Source organism: Pezoporus flaviventris, unplaced genomic scaffold (assembly GCF_033815535.1).
Source record: "Pezoporus flaviventris isolate CSIRO_AGI_PZ_B2104156 unplaced genomic scaffold, CSIRO_AGI_Pfla_v1 ptg000046l, whole genome shotgun sequence".
Taxonomy (NCBI): domain Eukaryota; kingdom Metazoa; phylum Chordata; class Aves; order Psittaciformes; family Psittacidae; genus Pezoporus; species Pezoporus flaviventris.
Window position 1 is genome coordinate 1,474,315 of NW_026892594.1, and position 24,684 is coordinate 1,498,998.

At 47.0% G+C, this 24,684-nt stretch overlaps 1 protein-coding gene across 1 annotated transcript in view; it reads right to left on the bottom strand.

The window, feature by feature from the left end:
- The window catches only part of LOC133276786 (collagen alpha-1(VII) chain-like), a 121,908-nt gene that overhangs the window by 66,138 nt on the left and 31,086 nt on the right, over positions 1-24,684 (bottom strand). The window contains exons 13-42 of the mRNA XM_061467946.1: positions 24,516-24,653; positions 23,927-24,073; positions 22,882-23,001; positions 19,535-19,681; positions 19,056-19,250; positions 18,589-18,728; positions 17,269-17,392; positions 16,243-16,386; positions 15,760-15,950; positions 15,149-15,280; positions 13,927-14,001; positions 13,514-13,594; positions 13,399-13,425; positions 13,064-13,108; positions 12,303-12,371; positions 12,100-12,186; positions 11,409-11,435; positions 11,196-11,249; positions 10,907-10,978; positions 10,470-10,529; positions 10,250-10,285; positions 8,576-8,611; positions 7,601-7,636; positions 7,282-7,317; positions 6,415-6,447; positions 5,266-5,337; positions 3,968-4,027; positions 2,883-2,918; positions 1,704-1,784; positions 919-954 (exon numbers count right to left, since the gene is read on the bottom strand). Of these exons, the coding sequence (XP_061323930.1) occupies positions 919-954; positions 1,704-1,784; positions 2,883-2,918; positions 3,968-4,027; positions 5,266-5,337; positions 6,415-6,447; positions 7,282-7,317; positions 7,601-7,636; positions 8,576-8,611; positions 10,250-10,285; positions 10,470-10,529; positions 10,907-10,978; positions 11,196-11,249; positions 11,409-11,435; positions 12,100-12,186; positions 12,303-12,371; positions 13,064-13,108; positions 13,399-13,425; positions 13,514-13,594; positions 13,927-14,001; positions 15,149-15,280; positions 15,760-15,950; positions 16,243-16,386; positions 17,269-17,392; positions 18,589-18,728; positions 19,056-19,250; positions 19,535-19,681; positions 22,882-23,001; positions 23,927-24,073; positions 24,516-24,653 (2,537 nt within the window). The remainder of the gene's footprint in view (positions 1-918; positions 955-1,703; positions 1,785-2,882; positions 2,919-3,967; positions 4,028-5,265; positions 5,338-6,414; positions 6,448-7,281; positions 7,318-7,600; positions 7,637-8,575; positions 8,612-10,249; positions 10,286-10,469; positions 10,530-10,906; positions 10,979-11,195; positions 11,250-11,408; positions 11,436-12,099; positions 12,187-12,302; positions 12,372-13,063; positions 13,109-13,398; positions 13,426-13,513; positions 13,595-13,926; positions 14,002-15,148; positions 15,281-15,759; positions 15,951-16,242; positions 16,387-17,268; positions 17,393-18,588; positions 18,729-19,055; positions 19,251-19,534; positions 19,682-22,881; positions 23,002-23,926; positions 24,074-24,515; positions 24,654-24,684) is intronic.

Genomic DNA, 24,684 nt, shown 5'->3' on the forward strand with positions numbered 1-24,684 from the left:
CTAAAAGAGAGGAGTAATAGCTTTTAAAAGCTCGCTTCCATCAGGTTGAACCTTCATTGGTGGTACTAATTTTACTGCACTTAAACCCGGAGGAAAAGTTTAATGGGAAGCAACCGAGCACACCTACCATTCAGTGGCTCTAAGGCAGGTTAGATCTCCTCTTTGGCATTCTTAATGTTTGGAAAGCCAGGACAAAGACAGGTTTATGGGATGTCTTAAGTTAGGGATGGTGTTTTCCAGCAGTCCCATAAATGAAGTAAATGGGGCGGAAGGTGTAGGGTGACGGTAGAGTGTTCATATTTGGAGGCAGAATGCGGTTCTTTCCACCAAACCCCACTGTTATTTATGGCAGTCTGTTTCCTACATCAGCTGCAGAGCAGAAAGAACTATCTCCCAAAGAAAGCACAGTTTAGCTGTTTTTTTGGCCTTTCGTTTTCAGCCTGCAGCTTTGAAAGATAAAACCAAAGCTAAAGAAAGAGAAAGAAAAGCCAAGGGCAAGATGAAGGGGATTCTTCATGGTCTCATCTAACCTAAGTACAAGTAAACAGGGAATATGATGAGCAGGGTCAGCTTCAGAACAAACCAAAGTGATTTGTTTTCCAGCTGCTGTTTCATTAACGTGTGCAGTGCCTTGCCCAGGGTTTTGAGGGTGATAAAGGTTTATGTGGGCTGGGAATTAACGGAAGCAAAGTCTTCCAAGGGCTATCCAACCCATGAGACATCACCTCTCACAGAGGACATCCTGCTTTTGTATTGTTCTAAAGATGTCCAGGGATGTTGGTCTCCCTCGGAGATGCTGGGCTGGATGGATCTTCACTCAGTGCATTCCCTCTCTACACCACTATACCCACAGCTCCAGCTCTGAGCTGCATTTGGTCCCCATATAACTCTGGAAGTTGTGGGCTCCCCATTGATTACCTTGGTCCCAGAGGTGCCTTTCCTCCCTGCTTCTCCCTACAACACAATGCACAAGTGCCGGGTTTCACTTCCACCTGTGACCAAGTCCTTTTTACCCTCCTTTCCTATTCAGGTTAAGAGCTCTTGCTTTGACATCACCAGTGACTGAAGTCAGGATGTGGAGCCTCAGGATCAGAAACGTGGCTTCCCTTGATGATCCCATTCCACTTGATGTTGAGGGACCAACTCAGTCCTTTGAACTAAAGAGACGTCTTCACTGCCTGTGGTTAGCAGAGGCTTTCCAGAAGCCAGTTATGATGCATTTGTGAGGGGCCACCTTGTTTGATCCTATTAGGCCCTCAAACCACAAGCAAGCCCTTGAGGGCTGTTGTGGCTGCACACTGTGCTAGTTCCCTAGTTCCATGACTCAACGATGAAAAAACATGATGTTGAATAACATCATGAATAAACATGGCCTAAAGCACACCCTGATGACAACCTGCAAAGGATCTGCCTCCTCACTTGCAATGGAAGAGCAGACAGATCAAAGGAGACATTAGAACCCTTGATGAGCAAACCACCACGTCTAATCAGAGGCAGTTTGTCCACTCCTGTTTGTTGACCACTGTTGTGTTGAGACCTGTCTCTTCCCCAACCTGTAGAAGATGAATGAGTGGTCCCATCTTGTCACTTGTTCCTACTTGCTACTGCAAGGGCATAACGTGGGTTTGTTAGCTTGGTGCAGAGCAGTACACCAAGGCCTTCAGCATGACATCAATCTGACTGGATTGATAGCTTCTACTTACATCTTTACCTCTTTGTCCGGTCTTGCCTGGTTTCCCAGGTAATCCTGGTTCACCTTTCTGTCCCTTCAGACCTGTATCCCCCTAAAGAAAACAAGACTGTTGTTACATTCCTCTTCTGCGTTTCATTGTCCTCATACTTCAGACACTGCAGGGCAGATTCAGACAGCATGCCCAGGTCCTATAGCCATGCAATTGCTTCCATGCTCCTGACTGAAGTTTGGGCTCAGAGCATTACCCTGTGCTAGGATGGGCTGTGTTTATAGTGCTTGCTCAGTGGGTTAGGCTGGAAAGCATCCATCTCTAATGCAGTCCATCCAGACTACACAACCAGCCTTGGCAGACACTGCAGGACAGACCTTTGTGAGGTTCTCCACCTCCAGGAAGCTCTGCAGCTCAGCTGAGGTGGCCCATTAGCAGAGACCCAGGAGATGGGTCCTGTCTTGAGAGCATGGTGTGGACACAGGATCAGCTCCCCCTCCATGTTTTAAGTATTCCAGTGTAAAACCAGTTGAGCTCTCATTGATGGGTACTTACACATCTGTCCTGACTGATCTTTGTCAAAGTCACCTTCCTCATCACTCAACCACCTCACCATGCCTCATCCCAACCCAAAATACCCTTTGCTGCCTTTTCTGCTTTGCAACTGCATTAACACATCCTGTCTTTGATGTCTCTCCTTTACTTCTTTTGACATCCAGTTTCTCCATGCCCATGAAGCTGATCCAGACTGGATATCCTATTCATTGGGCTATGTATGCATCACGCTGTAACATGTCCCAGATCCATATGTTCCTTCAGCCAAGCCTGGGGAGCAATGCTCTTTGAGAAATGCTCACAGCGAGACAGATTCACTGAACACCACATTAGGGATGCTTCTCTCGACCGTTTTAGAACCTTTGCAAGGAGGAATCCTAAAAGCCAGGATTTGCAGGGTTTTTTAAGGGCTTGTTAAAGATTGAAGAGCATCTTTTCATTGCTATTCTATGCAGGGCTCTGTGTGTCACACAGAGACTCGAGCAAAGCAGGACCTGTTTGGATCTTTCAGTGTTTGAGCCCTCCCCGTGTTTCGACACAAGCCCCATGGCAATGATAAACCACCACTGACTCAAGTTGCCTTGGGTGACACAGACATCAGTCTGATGCAATGCTTTACACGTTGCAATCACTGCACACACTCACCTTCTGCCCTGGTTTGCCAGACAAACCTACATTTCCCTGCAGAGATAGAGGCCATTAGTCACATGGAAAGAATGATACAGGTAGAATAATCTCATAGGATCCCAGACTGGTTTGGGTTGGAAGGGACCTTAAAGCTCCTCCAGCTCCAACCCCTGCCACAGGCAGGAACACCTTCCACTGGAGCAGCTTGCTCCAAGCCCCTGTGTCCAACCTGGCCTTGAACACTGCCAGGGATGGGGCAGCCACAGCTTCTCTGGGCACCCTGTGCCAGCGCCTCAGCACCCTCACAGGGAAGAGCTTCTGCCTAAGAGCTCATCTCAGTCTCCCCTCTGGCAGGTTAAAGCCATTCCCCTTGGCCTGGCCCTACAGGCCCTTGTCCAAAGCCCCCCTCCAGCTTTCCTGTAACCCCTTTAGGTATTGGAATTTAGGTACCGGATTTCAGATGAAGGTCCTTCTGTTGTATCTAAAGGGTGCAAACATCAGGCTCACTGCTGCAAAGCTGCTCTTTGGAACCATTAATACTTTGTTGCCCACCTTTGATAGAAGGCTGAGGACCACAAAGATGTTAGCTTTGCACCATTTTGCTGCTTTAAAATCAATGGGACTGTTGATGCCCATGTAAGAAGGGCACACCGAGGCATTAACCCAACCCTTACTAGATATCAGCAAACTCACATGGGAGCCAACAGAAGCTTGCACCTTCTTGGACACAAAAGTAGGAAGATAAAGCTCAAGTTCTCTTTTAGGACATGAAACCTTTGTAAATGGGGCTTCCTTGGCTCTGCTGTTTGCAGAGTTACCAGCTGAGCACTGACCATCTGTGCCCTCTTGCATGCTCATGAGTGATCCTCTCTCTGCACCCCTTTGCACTGACTGTGGAAGACAAACCCCATCACACAAAACCACCATGGGCTCATCAAACACAGGGTGGGAGCCCAGCTCCTTGTCACCACCTCAGTATTAACTCCCTTAGGAATGAAGCCCAGCAAATTCACATACATGGAAGTGACAGATTCTGTCTCTGAAGCTCCCAAGTTGCCTTCTTTGCCCTCCCCTTTCCACATCCAGCCTCTTGCCCCACTCACCCTGTCGCCTGGGTCTCCCTTTAGACCAGGTTGACCAGGAATGCCGAAACCTGGACTTCCCTGCAAAAATCAATGGTGATGTGTGTATCAGCGTAATGCAACTCTATGTACAACAGAGACGCAGCAAGAGATAAATCCTGTGCTGGTGCTGCCTTTATGGCCACCATATAGAACCCCAGACTGGTTTGTGTTGGAAGGGACCTTAAAGCTCATCCAGTTCCAACTCCTGCCACAGGCAGGAACACCTTCCACTAGAGCAGCTTGCTCCAAGCCCCTGTGTCCAACCTGGCCTTGAACACTGGCAGGGATGGGGCAGCCACAGCTTCTCTGGGCACCCTGTGCCAGCGCCTCAGCACCCTCACAGGGAAGAGCTTCTGCCTTATCTCCAACCTGAACTTCCCCTGTTTCACTTTGAACCCATCACCCCTTGTCCTATCACTCCAGTCCCTGATGAAGAGTCCCTCTCCAGCATCCTTGTAGCCCCCTTCAGACACTGGAAGCTGCTCTGAGGTCTCCACACAGCTTCTCTTCTCCAGGCTGAACAGCCCCAATGTTCTCAGCCTGTCTTCATACAGGAGGTGCTCCAGCCCCTGATCAACCTCGTGGCCTCCTCTGGACTTGCTCCAACATGGTCCCTCTTCCCTCCTAACCACACTTCTTGCTGCTTCTGAGAGATGCTGTTGTGGATATCCAACCTTCACTAGAGTTCTATTTGAGGAATCCAGCACGTGCCTCACTTTCCCCATCCTGATCCTGCAGATCTTGGCTGCAATTCTTCCATCCCTATGCACACAGTGTGGTGACATGACCCTGCTCTGCTCATTACTGCACTCTTGGGAACACATCCTATGCCAAGCTCACTGTTGGCAGTCTTAACCTCAGCACCATTTTGCAGTCCCTTCAAGGGTCAGCCTGCTTCCCATCCTTCCTGTAACTGTGTTTGGTGCTAAGCAAGATTCAGAAGGAGGTAACAGCATCGCACCAGAGCAGCTTCCAAGCTCAGGACACAAATCTCCACACCTGAAGCTTCAGGAAAGGACAGAGCAGATCCTACTCATCTGCAACCATGGGCAGCTGCCTGACCTGAGCTCTGGTGACTGCATCTCTCGCTGACATCCTTTCAAGGAGCTTTTGACTTCTACATGGGACAAGTCCCCCCTTGGCTTTCAGCACATGGGTGCTCCTTGGTAGCAAGAGCTGGGAGGGAATTCCATCTGCCTCAGAGTTTCCTTTGTGCACATGAACAAAATAAACCCTTCTACACGTAAAGGATGCACCAAGAAAAGCAAGTGCGTTACCTTCTCTCCTTTGTCTCCTTGGATTCCTTTGTCTCCTTGTGGTCCCAAGGCCCCAGCTGGTCCAATGTCTCCCTACATACATAAAGGCATTCCCAAAGTTAATAATACCGTGCAGGAAGCCCTGTTCATCTGGCTCCCTTGAGCTGCATTTTGCACTTCCAATGCACTCTGAAAACCATTCCATCACCCCATCCACTCAATTTTGGGTTTACATTGAAGCTTTCTCTGTGGTACCTGGTCTTCTGCCATACAAAACTCATCACAGGAGTTAGACCCTCCCCAGCCATGCAACTGGTATGCTGTAAAGCACCAAATGTACATTTATAGTGGCATAAGCAGGATAAAATCCAGATCTTTTATTTCTCTGAAGGTTGGCAACGAGGTTATCATTACCTTAAATATGTAACATAATCCAGGCCACATTCCATCATGAGGCCACTGCAAAAAACCCAGCCCACTTCCTAATGCAGCCAGTCTGAAGGAATAGAGACACTTTGCTAACCAATGTTAAGCAGTCTGGGCAGTAAGACTAATGAAGGGAGATTGCTCCAACATCCAAGCACAAGGAAAAGTACAAAACTCATCCATATGGAGTAAAGGGGGTATGGAGGAGATCTTCTTGGGTTGAGAAATTCAATTCCCTCCAGTCATGGGGAGGCCAAATGCTGCTTGAGGGAACTAAAGACATGGAGAAATCTCCATCCCTGGGGATGCCCAGCACACAAGGTCCTGAGCAACCCGACCCTGCTTTGAAGTGGGGTCTATTTCGAGCAATAGATAGGATTAGAGACCTTCAGAAGTCCCTTCCAGCCTCAGTTCTGCTTTGATTTTATGTCAATGCCTCCCTTGGTTGGAAACCAGCTTCCGTGAGTGGCTGGATTTGCACTTGAGTGATGTTTCCCTTCCAAAACTAGCACATGGAAATCCCAGTTTTCCCTGCAGACTAGGGCTAGGAAGGGAATGACAGGTACAAAATGTTCATAAAAGCAAAGAAATACCAGCAGGGCAAGACTGTTGCTACTATTTCAACCTCTCCTCCTAGTCAATCACAAGGGAGATATGATTCAGATGGTGAAGCATGGTACAACCTTCCCTGTTTCAGGCAAAGATCTCACCTAAGTTTCAAGCAGTGCTGATTAATGGACTTACCCTGACACCTTTCTTTCCTGGAGGTCCCAAAACCTGAGGATAAATCACAGAAATGCTCCCTTATTTAGGACAAGGATGTTCAAAGGTGGGTCTATTCATGTTACCTTTTCCAACGCAAGAGAATCTCAGACTTGCTATGGGATAGGAAACCCATGACCAACACTTATGGCTAGAAAAAACAAGCCAAATCCCAATCCCAGTGAAGCTTGTGAGGAACCCCACCAACTTCAATAGGTTTTGGCTCCAGAGATGGGACTGAATGATCATTCATGTGTGTTATTGGTAGCCTTCTCTTCTCTGCTGTAGCCTTCTCTAACACACACCAAGGACCAACCTTCAGACAGCAACGTCCCTGCTCATTCCAGCATCCTCCAGGACACATCAGTTTGTCCTGGTGATGGATCTCAGTCCTCAGTGCAACCTTCATGTGCTCCCACAGCCCTTGCAGCAACGCCATGGGGCACGCAGAGGTGGCCACCACCAAGGTTTCACCTCAAAGCTGCCCTAGCATTTGGAGGGACATGAAGAGCAGTGCTTCTTCAGCAGGGACCAAAGCATCCCCATAGGGAATGAGGAGCTAGAGCAGAAGAATAGGCCTGGAGCACAGTGTTTCAGTGGTGGGAGGCTTTATCCTTGTGTTTCCTGAATAGCAGTGAAGCTCCTTTGAGAAGACAGTGGGCGACTGGGGTGCAATGGCTGGGAATACAGGAAGTGGATCAAGGGAGCAGAAGGCTGGAGGGGCAGGGAAAGGGTCTGTTAGTTCTTCCTGCAGTTCAGTGGGACACATCTCTCTTGGTCTACGGGCACTGCTGGTGGTGATGCCTTATAGCTATATCACGAGAAGGGCTGTAATTTGTTCATAGTTACCCCCATAGCTGGAGCACCTGGAAATCCTGGGTTTCCCTGCAAGGCAAAAGGACATAAAATGAACAATCAGGGGCAATGAAAAATATCTGCCCATTGCCTTCCCCCATCTGTTCCTTAAAACGGCTCAAAACTCATCTCAGAAGCACAAGGGCAAAACAGAGAGGAGATGCTGAGCTTAAGCACCTCCCTGCTGGCTTCATCCATGTACAAACACACTCAACAGTGCTTGCAAAAGCTGCACCCATGGAACAAGCTGGGACAGTCAGGACAGCTTCACCTGAGCTACTGAAACATATTGTGCTCTTACTGCTTTGCTTACTTGGTCTCCTTTCTGCCCTGGAGGTCCTGGGAGTCCCTGTAAGACATCAAAAGAGAATTTCCATCAGGCTGAAATCAGAGTCAGCAACTTCTGGTCTCTTCTGCAGTGAGAAGCTCCCAGCCAGAGAGAAGAAGGAGATCTTCACCCCAGTCTTTCACTCACTACAAGACAGATTGGCTATAAGGACTCTTAGGTGAGAGACAGAAATCCCTGTGTGGTCTTAAGGTCCTTTCCAACCCTAACTATTCTATGATTGGATGCCTATCTCCAGGATGCCTTATTGCCATCTAGCAGGAGACCAAGCGGAGAGCTGCAAGCTCTCACACCAGGTAAAGCTACCAAAGATGGTCCTTTGCAAGCAAGAAAAGGTATGGAGATACTCATGAGATGCATGGGAGCTACAAGACCAGGTCAGTGCTTTCCATAACCCAGCCCCATGAATCTGCTCAGAACTGGAAGCTGTGAGTATATGGACCTGTTGTAAGCTCCTGCAAGGAGCACTGACTCAGGGAGCACTCAGCCTACTTTTATAGCTATTCTTAGGAAGAAATATTGCTGCCTCTTTTGATCTTTGAGGTGATTTTTTATCTTTGAGGTGATAACTAAATGCAAGTGCAGCTGCGGGAGCTGTAAACCTGAAACACAGCTCAATAAAAGCAACCTGTGATACTCAGCATGGACCGTCAGAGAGAATTCCAGGTTGGTTTGGCAGTGTTTGCTTGCTGCAGGCTGTCCTGGGGATCTGCCACTGGGGCAAGGTCTATCCTCAAGCTGCAAGCTCCTTGAACCCTACAGTTATGTGGCATGTACCTACGTGGTCCAGTTATATCTGGTCAAATTGGGAGAACCTTTAGGGGAGATCTCAAATCCCTCCCTCTGGATCTCCAGCCAGGTACCTCAACTGCTCTGTCCTGAGCCCAAAACCAGCCAGAGCTTCTTCCCCCCTACTCTGCACTCCAGTGCTGCCAGTCTCACCTTTTCCCCTTTAACACCTCCTTGCCCTTTGTTACCCTGGAAAACAGAAGATGCTTTAGTTAAGGCAAAGCCCCAGTGGCAGAGCAGGATGAGACTGGAGGCTCCCATGCTGCAGAACACGCTGAGCATGTTCCCTCCACTGGAGACTGTGAAAGCAGGAAGGAAAGCAAATGAAATAAAAGAAAACATTAAGTTTATCACATATATATCATATATAGCATGTTATATATCATATATAGCATGTTATATATCATATATAGCATGTTATATATCATATATAGCATGTTATATATCATATATAGCATGTTATATGTATAGTCCATGCTATATTGCATATTAATTACCTGCAGAGTATCTAGAATATATTAAGGTTTCTTGTATAATCAAACATACTTTATCTATAATGCCTAATATCAAAATGCATGCATATTGTAATACATAATTACTGTATAGTTATGTCATAATTATCTACCATATAATACACATACAGTACTACATGTACATATGGGCTGCCCTGAGCTTGATCAGACTGAGCATAACCAAAAGGAGTAAAGTGAGATACTGGTCCAGGGCACAGTTACTACAGTTCTCTGAGTCTATGATACGACAGCTTCTCTATTTACATATTGCTTTTTTATCTTAATTGCTAAAATCTCACAGAATCCCAGAGTGGTTTGGGTTGGAAGCGACCTCAAAGCTCCTCCAGCTCCAACCCCTGCCACGGGCAGGGACACCTTCCACTAGAGCAGCTTGCTCCAAGCCCCTGTGTCCAACCTGGCCTTGAACACTGCCAGGGATGGGGCAGCCACAGCTTCTCTGGGCACCCTGTGCCAGCGCCTCAGCATCCTCACAGGGAAGAGCTTCTGCCTAAGAGCTCATCTCAGTCTCCCCTCGGGCAGGTTAAAGCCATTCCCCTTGGCCTGGCCCTACAGGCCCTTGTCCAAAGCCCCTCTCCAGGTTTCTTGCAGATTTATTTCCTGCTTGAGTCCCTTCCTTGTCCTGTGTCATCTTTGGCTTCACAGCAGAGTTACCAGATTCAAACTGGAGCTGTATTTGTCCAGTCTCTTTCATCTGGCAGCACCATGAAGCCAAAATCACTCCTCTCCACCAACGCGAGGCTCTTACATATGGTGAGAGAATTGGTCAAGGTTCTTTTTTCCTCCAAGAGTTGGAAAAAAAATGGGCACTTCCATTAGAAAAATCAAATTTCAGGATGGGATCTATCACCCCTCACAGGGGTGATCTTTCTCCACTGCAAATCTGGGAATGAATCTGGCCTGGAGGAAGGTGTCGAAAACGCAGACGTGAGACAACCTGCTCCTTACGCCTTCCTCCCAAAACACGTTCAATGTGAATTCCCACAGTTCTGGAGAGTTCCACTGGCCACAGAAACGCCATTTATTATTTGATTAAAAAAACCCACATCTTGCTGCCATTCCAGGTCTGAGCTGCAATGACCCCCACAGACCAGGGACTGCTGATGGGTAGAATCATTCCCTCTTAGCTTTTGTGTAGAGGGTCAATATTCCCACAGCCTATGATGATGCAACGTGATCTATAAATCTAAGGCTGCCTCAATATTCCTGCAGTCTATGATGATGCTTAGAGCCAGACGCTTTCCTTGGTACCCGAGTACCACGCACAGGGACTCAGGTTCAGCAGTTCAGTACCCACCTTTGGTCCTGGTGCTCCTGGAGGTCCCATAACCCCCTAGAAACAGGAGAAACAATGAAAATCCAGACTTTAAATCCCAATGTCTTCCCTTCTCAGTTTGCAACCCCAGGATGTGCCCTCCAAGGAACACCTTGATATTGGTAGTGGTAGGGGACTCTGGAAACACTGAACCCTCCAAAGGGATTTTAGCTGCAAATCCCAATCAAAATTGCCAACAAACCTGCTCTCCTTCCTCCCCCTTCATTCCAGCAGTGCCGGGAATGCCAGTTCCTGCAATCCCCTATAAGGAAAGCACAGCATTCACTCAGGAAAGCTGGTCCCCAAGGCTGCAGAATGTGGCATTCAATGGAGCAACCCTATATCCAGGGGACAGGGAGCATGCAGGGCTTGGGCCATGTCTGGGAGGAAACACTGTTCCTGAGAGCAGGAACCACAGAGGAGATCTTCCACTGAGTGGAAACAAGAGGATGCAGAGGATGATAGACTTGGATGGAGATGGAGCATCTACTCAACCACACACCAACTCCAACCCATACAAGCAGGCAGAGAAGGGGAATGGTGGAAGATCCCAGTGTGCCTCCCCACATGTCTACCTTCCTATTACTTTTGTCTCAGCTATTCCTAGCTGATGGATTCAGCAAGCATCTAAGTAATGACCTTTTCTCCCCTTGGTCCAGGCAGCCCAGGAACACCATGTGGCCCCACAGGGCCTGGCAAGCCAGGTTTCCCCTGAAAAGCAAGATACAGCATCAAATCTTTCTCTTCCAAACTGGTTGTTACCAATCCTACTAAAGAAAAGGTTTAGTTTCAAGTCTGCAGAAACACCAGCAGAGAAATATATACCCTGATGTGCCTATCTAGGGGGTTGGAACTGGATGACCTTAAGGCCTTTTCCAACCCAAACCATTCTGTGATTCTATGAACTGGCCATTGGTGAACCACTCACCAGCTCTCCCATGCTTCCCCTGTCACCCTTAAGGCCATTCCTCCCACGAGGGTCCTGCATGGAGCACAGGACAGTCTTGCTGCATGTCCCAGCAGCCCTTTATGAGCCTTGATGGACATCTAATAGGTATGAAAGCCTATTGCCAGCTTAGAAATACTACTAATAAATGCTTCTCATCACATGCAGAAGTAAAAGCCAATCTCAAGTACTTACCCTGATTCCTGAATCCCCTGGTTCACCCTGAAACACAAAGGACAATGTGAATTACCATAGGGTGGTAATTTAGAGAGGGGTCATTTGTAAATTTAGTCCTAGTAAAAAGCTCCTGCAGGTTGACAAACCCAGAGACCAAAATCCCCAAGGGAAGACAGAGCTTTAGCAGAGGTTTCTGCTACATTGCATGGTCCAGACACCTCAACCTGCAATATCTGGTGTCAACCCCTCATCCCTTTGGGTAAAGCAGAGGAGCTGAGGTCTCCTGGTGTCTGCTGAGTCTTTCTGACTCATCCCCAGTGCAAGGAGTCATTTGGTGATGACCATCAGGCCAGTTTTGGCACAGCACAAGTGATCCTGTGAATTCCACTCCAATCACTGAACAACCATCCTAGGGATACGGAGCTAGAAAAGGCTTAGCAGCCACTGAATCCAGTCCCATGTCAGACGAGGCTGACTGTAACCATTCCAAGTTCCATCATCAATTCCCACTGTGTTCAACAGCAGGGCCCTGATGACAGACACACTTTGCAATGCCTCCTCTGATATCTCAATGGGAGAATCCCATGATGGAGAGGAGAAATGTGCATCCCCAGGGCCCCTGATTGAAGAGTATCCAGATTATGGGCTATTCTGGGTCTCCTCCTTCTGTGGCCTATCACAGAACCAAGCTTCAAATCACCACACTCACCTTGATGGGGATCCCTGGTGGCCCCTGTGGCCCTGGTAAACCTGGTGGTCCTGTTACCCCAGGAACCCCCGGCTGTCCTTTTTCTCCCTGCAACAATGAAAACCAGGATAGGGATAGATGTGAGCGCCCTCCCAGCTCCCTTCCCTTCTCTGCAAGCCCCTGGGAGGCTGAAGGGTCCAGCACACCTTGGGTATAATACTCACAGGGGGTCCAGGCTGCCCATTTTGTCCAGGAATCACCTCCACTCCTCCCAGGACATAGCCTGGTTCACCCTGTGCACAAAAGGAGAAGGATACATTCTTGGCTTCATCAAGCAGACAGGCAGTATCATGACTTAAGAGGCAATTTCGTGATGCACAAAAGCAACTTTAAAGCCAAATAGCCCTTTTCAAACCACCTACTTGCAGCAACACCTTAGCAGAGATACCAGAATGGCCATGACATGAGCTTTGCTTACTGGCATGGAAGAAAATTAATCCCAGGGGAAGAATAAAAGGTTGGCTTTCAGCAGGATCTGTTCCATGATCTGTAGCCATACAGGTGGATGCAAGGAAGAAGGAGGAATGTGCACTGGGGCTTTGGGAAAGACAGAACAATTGCTCCTGGGATCTGCCTTACAACTGATCGTGAAGCCTTACCTTTCTGTGTCCTAAATGTATGCAAACAGGCTTGCTCATAATGGAAACTCAAAAAGGCAGAATGACCCAACTCAGGGCTACCTCCTTCTGCAAATAGCCAAGATGTGCCAAGAGCCTGTGACAAGGACTGAGCACTTGTCTCCATAAAGACATCAGATTCCCCCTAGCAAAGCTGAAGACCAACTCCCCAAGCTGGAGACTTGTGTAGGGCTTGTTAATGGAGCTCAAAAGCTCATATTAACCCAAGGTCACTGGGGATGCCTGGAAATTAGAGATCAGAGCAATACAACAGCTTTTTGCCACTGAAACCCAGGAATGAAACTCACTCTGTCTCCTTTTGGCCCCGCTGGTCCCGGATAGCCAGGAGATCCCTGGAATTAAAACAAATCCTGCTGCATTGAACAGCAAAGCACCCATAAGACCATCACTGTGGAATGTTCAAATTACAGACCTGCTTCTTTAAAAGCAATTTCATTTGCTTTTAAAGCGAATACGAAAATAGATTTTGGTCCCAACATTGATGATAATCATGTATTTGTCACCTGTGGGGCCAATGTGTTGTAATTCCTTCTCTAGTGATGGGTGCACGTAGGATGGACACCCAATGCAGTAACAGTATAGTATGTCCAAGAACCAATGGATGCTGTGCATTTTTACTTACAATGGCTCCTTGGATGCCAGGAGGACCCTGCAAAACAGGAGAGGAAGATTAGAGAGCCATGCTTACTCTTCTCTTCAATGGCACTTGGACAAAGCTTGTTAGAGCAAATACATACCATGAGTCCAGGGGGACCAGGAGGACCTGTCCGCCCCGGTCTGCCCGGCAGTCCAGGAATGCCATCCTTCCCAGGTAGACCCTAAACATGGGGAAAGTAACAGCATGTGGGTTATGGGCCCAGACCTGCAAACCCAAAGAGCTTCAAGAGCTTTAGGTATAACCCAAAGTGATGTACCTCTCAAAAACCACCTCTTGTGAGTCTGCAGTTGCCAGCACACATATGTACACATATTAGTTCCCATTTCCCCAATTTTCAAAGCCAGCATGGAGCAGGATATACCAAAACACCAACATGGAAGACCTGAAGATGATTCCTTGGTTCTAATCTTTTCCATGGTTCTAATCTCTTCCTTGGTTCTAACCATTTAGATACATATTTATTGAGTGGATGATTCATGCTGGTGAACTCACCCGCTCTCCTTTCTCTCCCTTTGTAGTAAAGCTGTATGGGTCATAGCCACCATGAGCTGGTGAGCCCCTGGAGCTCTGGGAAGGAAAAGAAAAATAGAATATGATCAGGGAATTATTATCCACCAAAGGACAGCATCAAACCAGAGTGATCATGAAACACAGACTAGCACGCTTGGCTTATGCAACAAAAGGAAGAAGCAGAGCTGACCATCCAGGAGGCCTGTTCATATCCTCAGGCTATTTAAAGTCCCTTGGAGGTCATACATTATTTATTTTGTCTCTGGTTTGCACCAAAATTGGGAGAACAGGATGAAGAACACAGTTGTGTGAGGCCAAAATGCAGTCAGGGGATGTTCTGATGCCTCAAGAAGTCTTGGCCCATGTCACATCTACAGTTCAGGATCTTCTTTCTGTCTCAGTGACACTCTAAGTATTCTTGGTTACATATCTGCAAGACTTCAGGGTAGTGTCAATGCAATTCTTCTCCCCCACCATGGAAGAAACTGTAGAAATAAGCTTGGCAGAGATGAAATAAAGACCCTAATTCAACCATCCACGGACAATATTCACCTCACCTCATTTTAGACTGCCACAGCATCAACTTCACTTCAGTGTGGACACCTGCCTGTGAACCGAAACATGATCAGACTTGGCTGACCACACTGACCAAGCTACTAGGGAGACCCCCATGTTCTCCAGTAAAGCTAACATAGACTGCTCAATCTTGTTAGCTACAAGCCACATCAGTAAACTCACTAGACCAGCACACAGGCTCTGGGTCTGTTCTACTGTTCTTCATATCCTTGGGCTTTCTGCTTGGTGGGAGGAGTGGGTAGATTTGCCTCCTGCCATTTTATTTCTGAAGTCAGGAGCAGTGGCAGCTGCTTGGTCTTTTCAGTGGCTCCCATGGAGCCTAGAGCTATCCGAGATGCCACAGAACCTCTGGGGCATCTGCATGGGCAGATATGATGTGGGCCCTATGGAAGGCCTGCGGCTCACTGGTTTGCTGGGAAGGAGCACAGGAGGCTGCTGCATTTCCCATGCTGAAATGGCAGCTTCTAGGATGACCTTCCCAATCACGGACACGGTTTCCAAAGTGAAGGGTCTTGACACTGACACAACTCCACACCACACAGATACGATAAAGTGACCTGATCAGAGCAGTCATCAGTGTTTCTTTAAATACAGTCCCCTAAGCAGACACCAATGAACTAATTCTCACCTTTAAACACCAAGGACCGCAAGCCTTCTCTTCTCTTTGGATATGTGGCTCGGTTGATGACGGATCAGGGACGTGTGGCTTGCTCTCTGTGTCACCAAACAGCAACCGCTTGTCAGCTTCATGCCTGGCAACCTACAGCATGGAGGTTGGCTTAGATTAGTGATCCTGCAGGCTTTGGAAGCAGACATCAAACACCAACCTTCAGCAGGTCTCAAGAGGTCTCTGTGCTTTTATATCACCAACCTTTTCATTGAAACAGCCGTAAAATATCACTGTTGGAGATACTCTGCAGAAGAGCTCACATCCATACCAATGACCCAGCAACCGGAGTTAGAAGAGGGCAATGAATTTATAACACATCCAAGTGCTCTGCAGTGGCTTTATTCAACAAAACTTCCAAAGCCATGTTCTGGCTTCCCCAATTCTACCCCCTTGATACCAAACTTTGTTCCTTATCTCTAGGGTTGGACAATGAGGTCAGGATTGAACCCAGTGTCCTAAATCTGTTCTAACTTTGCTTTAAAACTTTGCCTAAGGAAGAAGATTGCCCTTTGTGTGCATGACCCACACAAAGAGATGGCTCATAGTCAAAGCTCTATGAAGGATCTCACCTCCCCAGATGGTAGCTGGGTCCCTGAAGGCTGAGGGTCAGAACAAATGACTTCTATGAGCTCTCTGAGGATATGAGGTAGGTCATCGAATGTGCTGACGTAGAACACATTCTGGAGGTTCTGCTGCAGCAAGATGCTGTTGAGCTCAATGGGGTCAGCTCCTGAGACACCCACAGCAATGATGCGGATCCCTGAAACACATTGATCACCCAACTGAAGTAAAAGTGTTTGAGATCAGAGTTTACAAACCCCATCATCACCATTTTCCCGTTAATATCCTCTGCTGGGATCAGTTACTCCGATAACACGAGCACAGACCTGAAAGCAGCATGTGTGAGCTATAGCAAACCAAGAGACACAAGCTAGGAACAGAAAGAAGTGAGAAAAGCCAGAACACACACATCACACAGTGTATCTCACTCCACCCCTTGGAAATCCATGGAGAACCAAGGGCTCAGTGAAATGCAACGGGGCAACTCTTACCCAAAGCATGGGCTACTCTGGCTGGTGGCAACACATCATCCTGGGATTGCCCATCAGTCACAAGCACCATCATGTGAGGGAAATCTGGTCTCATCCCTTTGGAGGACTGAAATAACTCCTTCAGCATGTAGGTTATACCAAGACCTGAGCAAACAAAAAGAAAGATCAGAGGCTGGGTTACCCAGGAATTTGCAGTCTGACCAGTTTCACCCCTGCTTTTTCTGACCTGCTCTTGTATTTGGATCAGCCTCATTTTTGTGTTCCTGACCAATACTACTGAGCCAGGAGGAGGTATTTAAGCCTTCAGTTAACACACATAAAGCTTCCCTTTATGTTGACTGATGGGAAGACATTATTTGGGCCATTTGAAAATGGCAAGGTTAAAACAAGCTACTTTCAACTTAGTATTACTGCTCATGGACCTTCAGGGATCCAGGTAAACTCTACTGTTCCGCTGGGAATAAGCATTTGGAAAGTCCTGCCTGTCTCTGAGCTTTTGAACTACATAAACCAAAAGTGTCTGGATTTCTGAGACCCTGAGCTAATGAAGAGCTGTGCTACTTGTCAACAAATGGGAACAAAGGACATTAGGTGATGAAAATAGGACGGGGCACGTAGTTTTGTTGCTTGGGTTATACAAGGCAATAACAGAATTTGCTGATGAAAACGTGCATACAGAGAGCAATAAAGATGCTTCAGCAGCCGCTCTCCTCACCTAATGTCTATGGGGTTTATCTCCAAGCCAGACGTAAAAACCCCCTTCAAGTGCAGGCAAGGTTATAAAATTATGAAGGGGAACCCAGCAGTAAACCTGGTATTTAGATATAGGACATCAGGCTGCTTGGACAGACCATCCCTGGCAATCAAACTGCATTCAATTCTCTGTCCTCAAACTTTAAAGAGCTTTGGGCCATAACTTTCTAACCAAGTAAATGGGTTCAAAACACTCAGATGCTTTCCCTGGCCTTCAGACTCTGTCTTGGGGCTAGAAGGTCAACCCCATGTCTGCAGCTCAGCCATACCCACCCGTTCTTGTGTTGCCTCCAGTATAGTGCAGGCCCTTGATGGCTTTCAGGGCACTGTTGCGGTCATGGTGCTGGTTGAAGTAGAAGGCTGTCCTGGGCTCCTCACTGTATTGAGCAACAGCAACCTGCCAAAGAGAAGGGGGTTAAAACCATGGAGGGCTCAGGCACACAATAAACGTGCCATCACTCGGTAAACTGCCTTGAGTTAGATGATACACTAATTAGATAGTTAATACTAGTTAGATGATAACTAGTTGTGGCGGAAAAAGAGCAGAGACAAGAGACTGTGTTTCTTGCAGACTGAAACCAGGAACAAAAATGTCTGTCAGGTTGGCAGGCACATAGGGTACAGTCCATATGCTTAAGGGTAGGTAAGATACTCTTTCTGACTCTCCAGGGCATCACAGGTTTCTGCACAGGCTGGAGGATACAGAATAGGACCGACAGAAGACCGGCACACTTTGGGCTGCTCATGGCTGGCTGGGAGCATCTCCTGCTGCAGTACCTCCTACGGCAGCACCATCCCTCCTGAATGAAACCCTTGCTGGCTTCCTTTTGCAGTCAACAGGGATCTACTCAGCTCATATTATAGGACCTAAATTGCTTTCATCACCCCAGAATTGTCTGATAAGCTGAGGCAACTGCATCATGTACCTAAAGCTTCAAAGTTGCTTGCAAAACAAAGAGTGCAAGAAGTTCCCATCTCCTGATCAACTGAAAGTGAGCTACGTAGGTCTGTTTTTTTTGAAGAGCTAGTTCAAATGTTACATTAATTAAGCACAAATGACCCCAAATAAATGATCTACGGAGTCTTCCCTTGGCTTTGCTGTCATTTGCTGTAGGCTTCATTTGTCCTTGGGGTGTTTCACAGCACGGCCTGGGGATCTCATCCTCTGCTTGTCTAGAGGAGGCCTCTGCTGGCATGTGCCTTGTCTCCCATCTGGGCCCCAGCTTGGGTCTCTAACCATCAGCAGTGTGGATGCCGGCAGAAATGGGGCACTAAAGGGGTACATGCCCCTAACACATCCCTGGACTCCATAACCTAGACACCATTTCAGTAGGTCTGGAATTGCTTTATTCCTGTTGAATTTCTGGTCTTGGAAAAATAACCAAGAAATGGAAATAGATCCAAACGAGTAAGCTGACATTTAGGAAACTTCTATTTGTGTCTTTGTAGGACAAATACATGTCCTTAGGCAGAGCACTTAGTCCTTCTGATCCACAACATGTAAGCAAACAGACTGCTCTCAGAGTAAGGGTGAGCAAACGGTGAACCCTTGGAAGGAAAACACCTCCAGGAGAGAGAAGCACAGAATCTTGCCTGTGTCCCTTCAGGCCCAATCTTAGGGAAATAGGAAATGATCCGGAAGAGGAAATCCTTCACTTTTTTGAAATTGCTCTGGCCAATGCTCGAGGATTCATCCACCAGGAACCCGATGTCTGCTTTGAGCTTGCCACAGACTGCAGAGGGAAGAGAGGATCTCTGTAAACTGGAGGGGGTCCTAAAGCAGAAGCATGTTTCTTTATGTTCAGAGCAACAAAACAAACCCAATACCTCTTGTGATGCCCACAGCTGGTGAGTGAGCAGGCAGCACCTTCACCTGCACAGTTCTAAGAGCTTCATTCCATTTTATAGGCTTTGTGTCTTCCCTTTCCCTGATATTGTCCCCTCTCACTACTCAATGAATAAAGGCTAGTTTTGCTTCTGAGATCAGAGAAGACCATGGTCCCTGGTGGTTTTGGCCCACTGCTACATCATCATCATATCACACACAGGTACACACTCACTTGGTCCAGGGACAGTCGTCAGCAGTGCAGACACTGCAGTGGTTGATAGTGGGGTCTCTGGGGTTGGTGGTAGATTTGTGCTGGTGGCCAGTGGAAGAGGAGCGGTCCCCACATTGCTGGGAGATATGGATGTAGATCTCATCATATCCAATTCACTTGGCGTGATTAGTGCAGGTGACCCTATGTGAGGTCCCACTGTAAGAGACAAACAGAAGAGGTGTTTTTAAACCTCTTTTAGTTATGTTTTAAACCTCTTTTGGTTATGTTTTAAACCTCTTTTAGTTATTTTTTAAACCTCTTTTAGTTATGTTTTAAACCTCTTTTAGTTATGTTTTAAACCTCTTTTAGTTATGTTTTAAACCTCTTTTAGTTATGATGCCACAATCTACCAAAAGTCAGAAGGGTAAAGAAGCCAAGAAATTAGCCTCAATAGCATTTACCATAGACAAAAATGCTATGCAAGTCTCCAGCCTTCATACCTGTTTGCCCAAGGAGAGTTGTCTCTGGTCCCTCAGTATCTCCAAAGATTGGTCTTATAGAAAACAAATACATCTCCTTGGCGCTCAGTCCCATCACTCGATACGACCTCGAAGCTGCTGATAACAGCTCCTGGGAAACATCAGAAGCTGTGGAAAAGGGAAAAGAAACCATGCATTGACTGGGAGCCAGAGAAACTCAAAGTAACTCCCATTTCTGTAGCATCCATCTTCCAATAACATCAACTTGGACAAACCAGGAGCTTGGGCATAAATTGAGTCCTTGGCTTCAGAGCGGAGGCTCTTGGTAAGACATGTTTGCAAACTGCAATGGTCAGGTCCTAAAGCAGATGAACTAAGCTTGTTTGCATGCAAAAAGGGAATTCTTGAGTACATGAACAGGAAAAGAAAATTGGAATTTGTACAAGTATTTAGAGAGGGCATTTGCTTTAAATGGTGCCTGAGGCTGAGCTCTGTGGTAGACCAATGGTTTGCAGTGGTTGGCATGGTTAGAAACAGGATATTTTTTGTTGATGAATGGGAAGTTTGATGAAAAGTTGAATCAAACTTACTTGAGAAATACAATGGATGGTTTGGATTTAAAATAATGATAGGAAAAAGCTGCAAAAAAATGTCATAATCATGTTTTGACCTTTTAGAAGTGTCTCATTTTGGAAATACTGATCGAAGCGTTTTGGCACTGTTCAAAGTGGAACTCGCACCTTTTCTTTCTGAAACAACATTTTCCCTTCAAAAATAGGAAAAAGTTCAATTCCTATGGAAAGAAATTAAATCAGTGTAAATGATTATTCCATTTTCATTAAATGTTCTCAATTATTCCCCAAAATTTTGGAAGGGAGATTTTGCTCCTTCTTGGAGTTTGACTCAAAGCACTCTACTTCTCTCCCTTTGGGTAGTTAAAATAGTAATAACTGGTTTAAGATGCCTGTTACCTTGCCCAAAGAAATTTGCTGTGTGAAACACAAGCTGACAGCACTGATGAAGCACAGACCTACAGGAGTCCACCACCCACTCTAGACTCCCAAAGAGGCAAGTTCAGCTACTTTTCCTTTTCCAGCTACGCCACTGAGCAGTGCTAAACCCCTTTGATTCACGTAATAGGGATTTCACATAGAATCCCAGACTGGTTTGGGTTGGCAGGGACCTTAAAGCTCCTCCAGCTCCAATTCCCTGCCACAGACAGGGACACCTTCCACTAGAGCAGCTTGCTCCAAGCCCCTGTGTCCAACCTGGCCTTGAACACTGCCAGGGATGGGGCAGCCACAGCTTCTCTGGGCACCCTGTGCCAGCGCCTCAGCACCCTCACAGGGAAGAGCTTCTGCCTAAGAGCTCATCTCAGTCTCCCCTCTGCCAGGTTAAAGCCATTCCCCTTGGCCTGTCCCTACAGGCCCTTGTCCAAAGCCCCTCTCCAGCTTTCCTGCAGCCCCTTCAGGCACTGGAGCTGCTCTAAGGTCTCCCCTTCAGGAGCCTGCTCTTCTCCAGGCCAGCTCAAAGTCCTTCTTGTCTCATGGGAGATGAAGGCTGGCTCTGGATGGAGCCATACATATGGTTGGTCTTGTTTAACACTGGACAGAGGAGGTCTCTAGCTGGGACAACCTCAAGCTGTGTAGAAGGGGACCCAATCTTTTATAGGTCAGGCTGGCTAGAATGAGCCAGCAGGGAGGAGAGCATTATATGAGCTTAAAAGGGGGGGGGGGGGGGGAAGAACATGTGTAATGTATGAGCAGTCATTTAGGAAAAAATCAAGTTGTGGACAAGAAAATTAATTAAGCCACCAAGAGACCCAAAAGAAAGGAATTCTTAATTGCCTTTATGCACTAATGTTGGCAGCTTGGGTAATTAAACAAGAGAAACTGGAATTACCCACTTATAAGTATAAATCTGATCTCGGTGGTACTATTGAAACGTGGTGGCAAGATTCGTCTGATTGGAATGTGAAATCAATAGTTATAAACCTATTTCAGACGGATCGATCCAGGGAGGGCACAGGGTGACTGTCAGACATGGTGATATCCATTTTTGAGCCCCTGACAACGCTGAAAGCAATGATTTTTGGATACTTAGGGGTCGATACTTTAACAGCATGGCACAGTAGGGGAACGGTTGCATTAGATCACTTAAATCACCCTCTGAGAACTGAATGTTCACTTCCTTAATCACTTACCCATAATATGTAGAGCAACAAACTGATGCTACCACAGGAGACTTCATCCTGAGTGACATATGCTGCAAGTCTTAAGCTGCCAATACCAAAGTGTCCTTGGAATTACAATAAGAATGAAAGCTGAAGACCTGGTAACTCCAAAAAGCACTGCAGGGAGCACAGGGGAGTTGTGTCAGGTTTCCTTTTCTTTATTGACTTGGGAAGATGAAGCAAAAAGTCAGAGGCTGAAGCAGCAATGGCAGGGAAGTTGCTATATTCAAAGAGATTTAAGCCCATTCCAGGAAAGAAATGATACAGCTGGTGCTTGAAAAGGGCAAACCCTGTAAGGGCAAACCAATGGGAAAAAGAAAGATACACTGGAAGTTGTGAGCAATGGTTAAGGAAGTTTTGAAAGCTCTTTACCATAGAGAAAAGCTTTTAAACAGAGCATTAAGGTTCTATGGATGACAAAGCCCAATGTTTTGGTTCACTGCAACTATCCCTGATGGACAGGTAGTTACCCTAGAGGAAGAGATACTGATAATGCCCACCAGCAGAGCTTTCCTAAATTGAATCACAAGGTGGTTTGGGTTGGAAGGGACCTTAAAGCTCATACAATTACAACCCCCTGCCATGGGCAGGGACATCATCCACTAGAGCAGTAATTTTCATGTCTCCTTTCTCTTCCACAGAGGATTTTGCAATGGCCAAATGGATCATCTTGTGAGCCTCCTCAATGGGCCAGCATCTATTTTTCCCCTTCTTTTTCAGCCAAATGAAGAAGCTGAGATGAAGGGACATGATGTATGGAAGGCTCCAAGGCCAACCCTCTGTTCTTCTGCTGAACGAAGTCCAGATGGATCCAAAAGAAGGGACTGTATTGGTGCCAACAGTGACAGCATCATCTATCCCAGGTCAAACTGGGTAGCAGGGAGACAGACACAAGTCATGAGACTTGAAGGTAGCAGCAGCCACTTAAGGGTAGCGGTGGGAAGAAGTTTCCTAGCTAATACCTGCCACTTGCATCTTCTGCAGCATCTGCTGGTTCCAAGACCAGGTACAGACCAGAGGGCAAGCCAGATACATCCATGCTCCATCCTCAATTCCCCCTGGGTCATGGGGAAGCTCACACAAGAGGGGATCAAATTCCAAGCCACCCTTCTTCCCCCCACCAAAACCACATTACCTGAGGACAAGCGCCACATTAACATGTACATGGATGCTCCAGGAACAGCCCTCCAAGTCAGCACAATGCTGGTCTCTGCAGCCTCCTGCACTGTGAACTCGGTCACTTTGGGTAAATCCACTGTTGGAAGAGAAAGAAACAAAGCTTAGGGTGGGTAGAAGCTACCACTGAAAGCTTGGTTGAGCCAGAAAGAAACTGATGCTTCCTTTGGGAGATGTACATCCTGACCCCACTGAAATCAAAGGAAAAAGTCCAGATAGAAATAATGAACATGAAGCAAATCTCTGCTACACTTGTTCACAGCTCCAGTTGTTGGTGAATCTCTGATGATATATCTACCCTAGGGTGCAAATATGTGTGCGCCAGGAAACACATCTTAGCCTGCAAACAGCTTTGGAGATCTTCTGCCTCCTAAAACACCATGTGCCTGGTATGAGGAAGAACCCTTGCAGCACTCCAGGGTTTTCCAGAAAGCTGGATCAAATCAGATCTTCAACTGGTGGGAATCAGTGGGGTTTTAGCAAGTAACTGTTGGCAGATCTTTGGCTGGGTGTTTCTCTAAACTGATTGTGACATTTGAACTGCTGGCATGGGAAATTAAGATCTTGCCTGCTCGTGTGTGCCACATGTTAATGCTCCTTGATGCCACAGCACTGGATCTACTCCCCTGACCCTCTCCACCATCTCATCTGCAGCACCAACCAGGTCGCATGATGCCACAGCATCGTGAGTGATGTTTGTCTTTTTCTACTGGAAATGGTCAAGATGCCGTGACTAAAGAGATAATTCCAAGATAATGAGTCACAAAAATAACATCTTGTGGTGGTTTTTGACAGGGGAAGACAGGCAAAGTCCCATGGTTTCTCAGTAATAAGGAGAAAGGACCAATGCATGTTTTCTAGCATGCTCCTAGTGGGACCTGAGAAGTAATAAGGTGTCTATCAGCCAATGTTGCTCTTTTCCATCCTCACCTCTCATCATAGCCCCTAGGAAGAGACAGCCCCATAGAGATGTGTGAGAGGTGCTCTTGCGGTCCCATACTCACAGGTTTTGGCTGTGAGGAGCGTGGGGCTTCCCTCCTTTCCCCTGATCACTGCAGACACACAGATGGTGTAGGTGGTGCTCTCCTTCAGTTTGGGGATCGTGAAGGAGTTTGTCTCTGCTGCAACCAGCTGGGAGGTTTCCAAGCCACCTGAGAGGAGACGTTCCAAAACCCCACCGTGTACATAGAAAGGACAAGGTAATTCCTATTAACAATCATTGTTACAGCAGCTTCCTCATACAGAGTTTATGGGACTTGGCCATGGAGGAGTGTCTGAGCTCATTTTGCATACGGGGAAACTGAGGCACAGGGAGGTAAGAGATATGGTCACAAAGGCATCACATGAGCTGTTGGAAGGGATCCGCTTCTTTGACGTCCCAAATCCCAACTATGCCTATGTCCAATGGATACCATTGTTAGTGACTAAAACCTGGTTCAGTGACAGGGCTGCAACCTGGCTCTGTAAACACTATGGCTCTTACCTGCCCTGATTATCTGTGGGAAAAGGAATGAGCTCATCTAAGCTCCTATTTTGGGGGTTCCTTGTGCTCTGTCCTTATAATACGCTTGACAGAGAGACCAGGTTGCTTACCATTGAATGGCACCCAGGATATCTTATAGTGAGTTACTCCAGGAAGCCTCTTCCAAGACAGCTTCAAACTATTTATGCTAGTGTCAGTAATCCTCAGATCCTGGATGGTCCGGATGGGGTTGGAGTCTCCAGAAGATGCTGGAAAAATGATCCAGGGTAAGATGTTTGA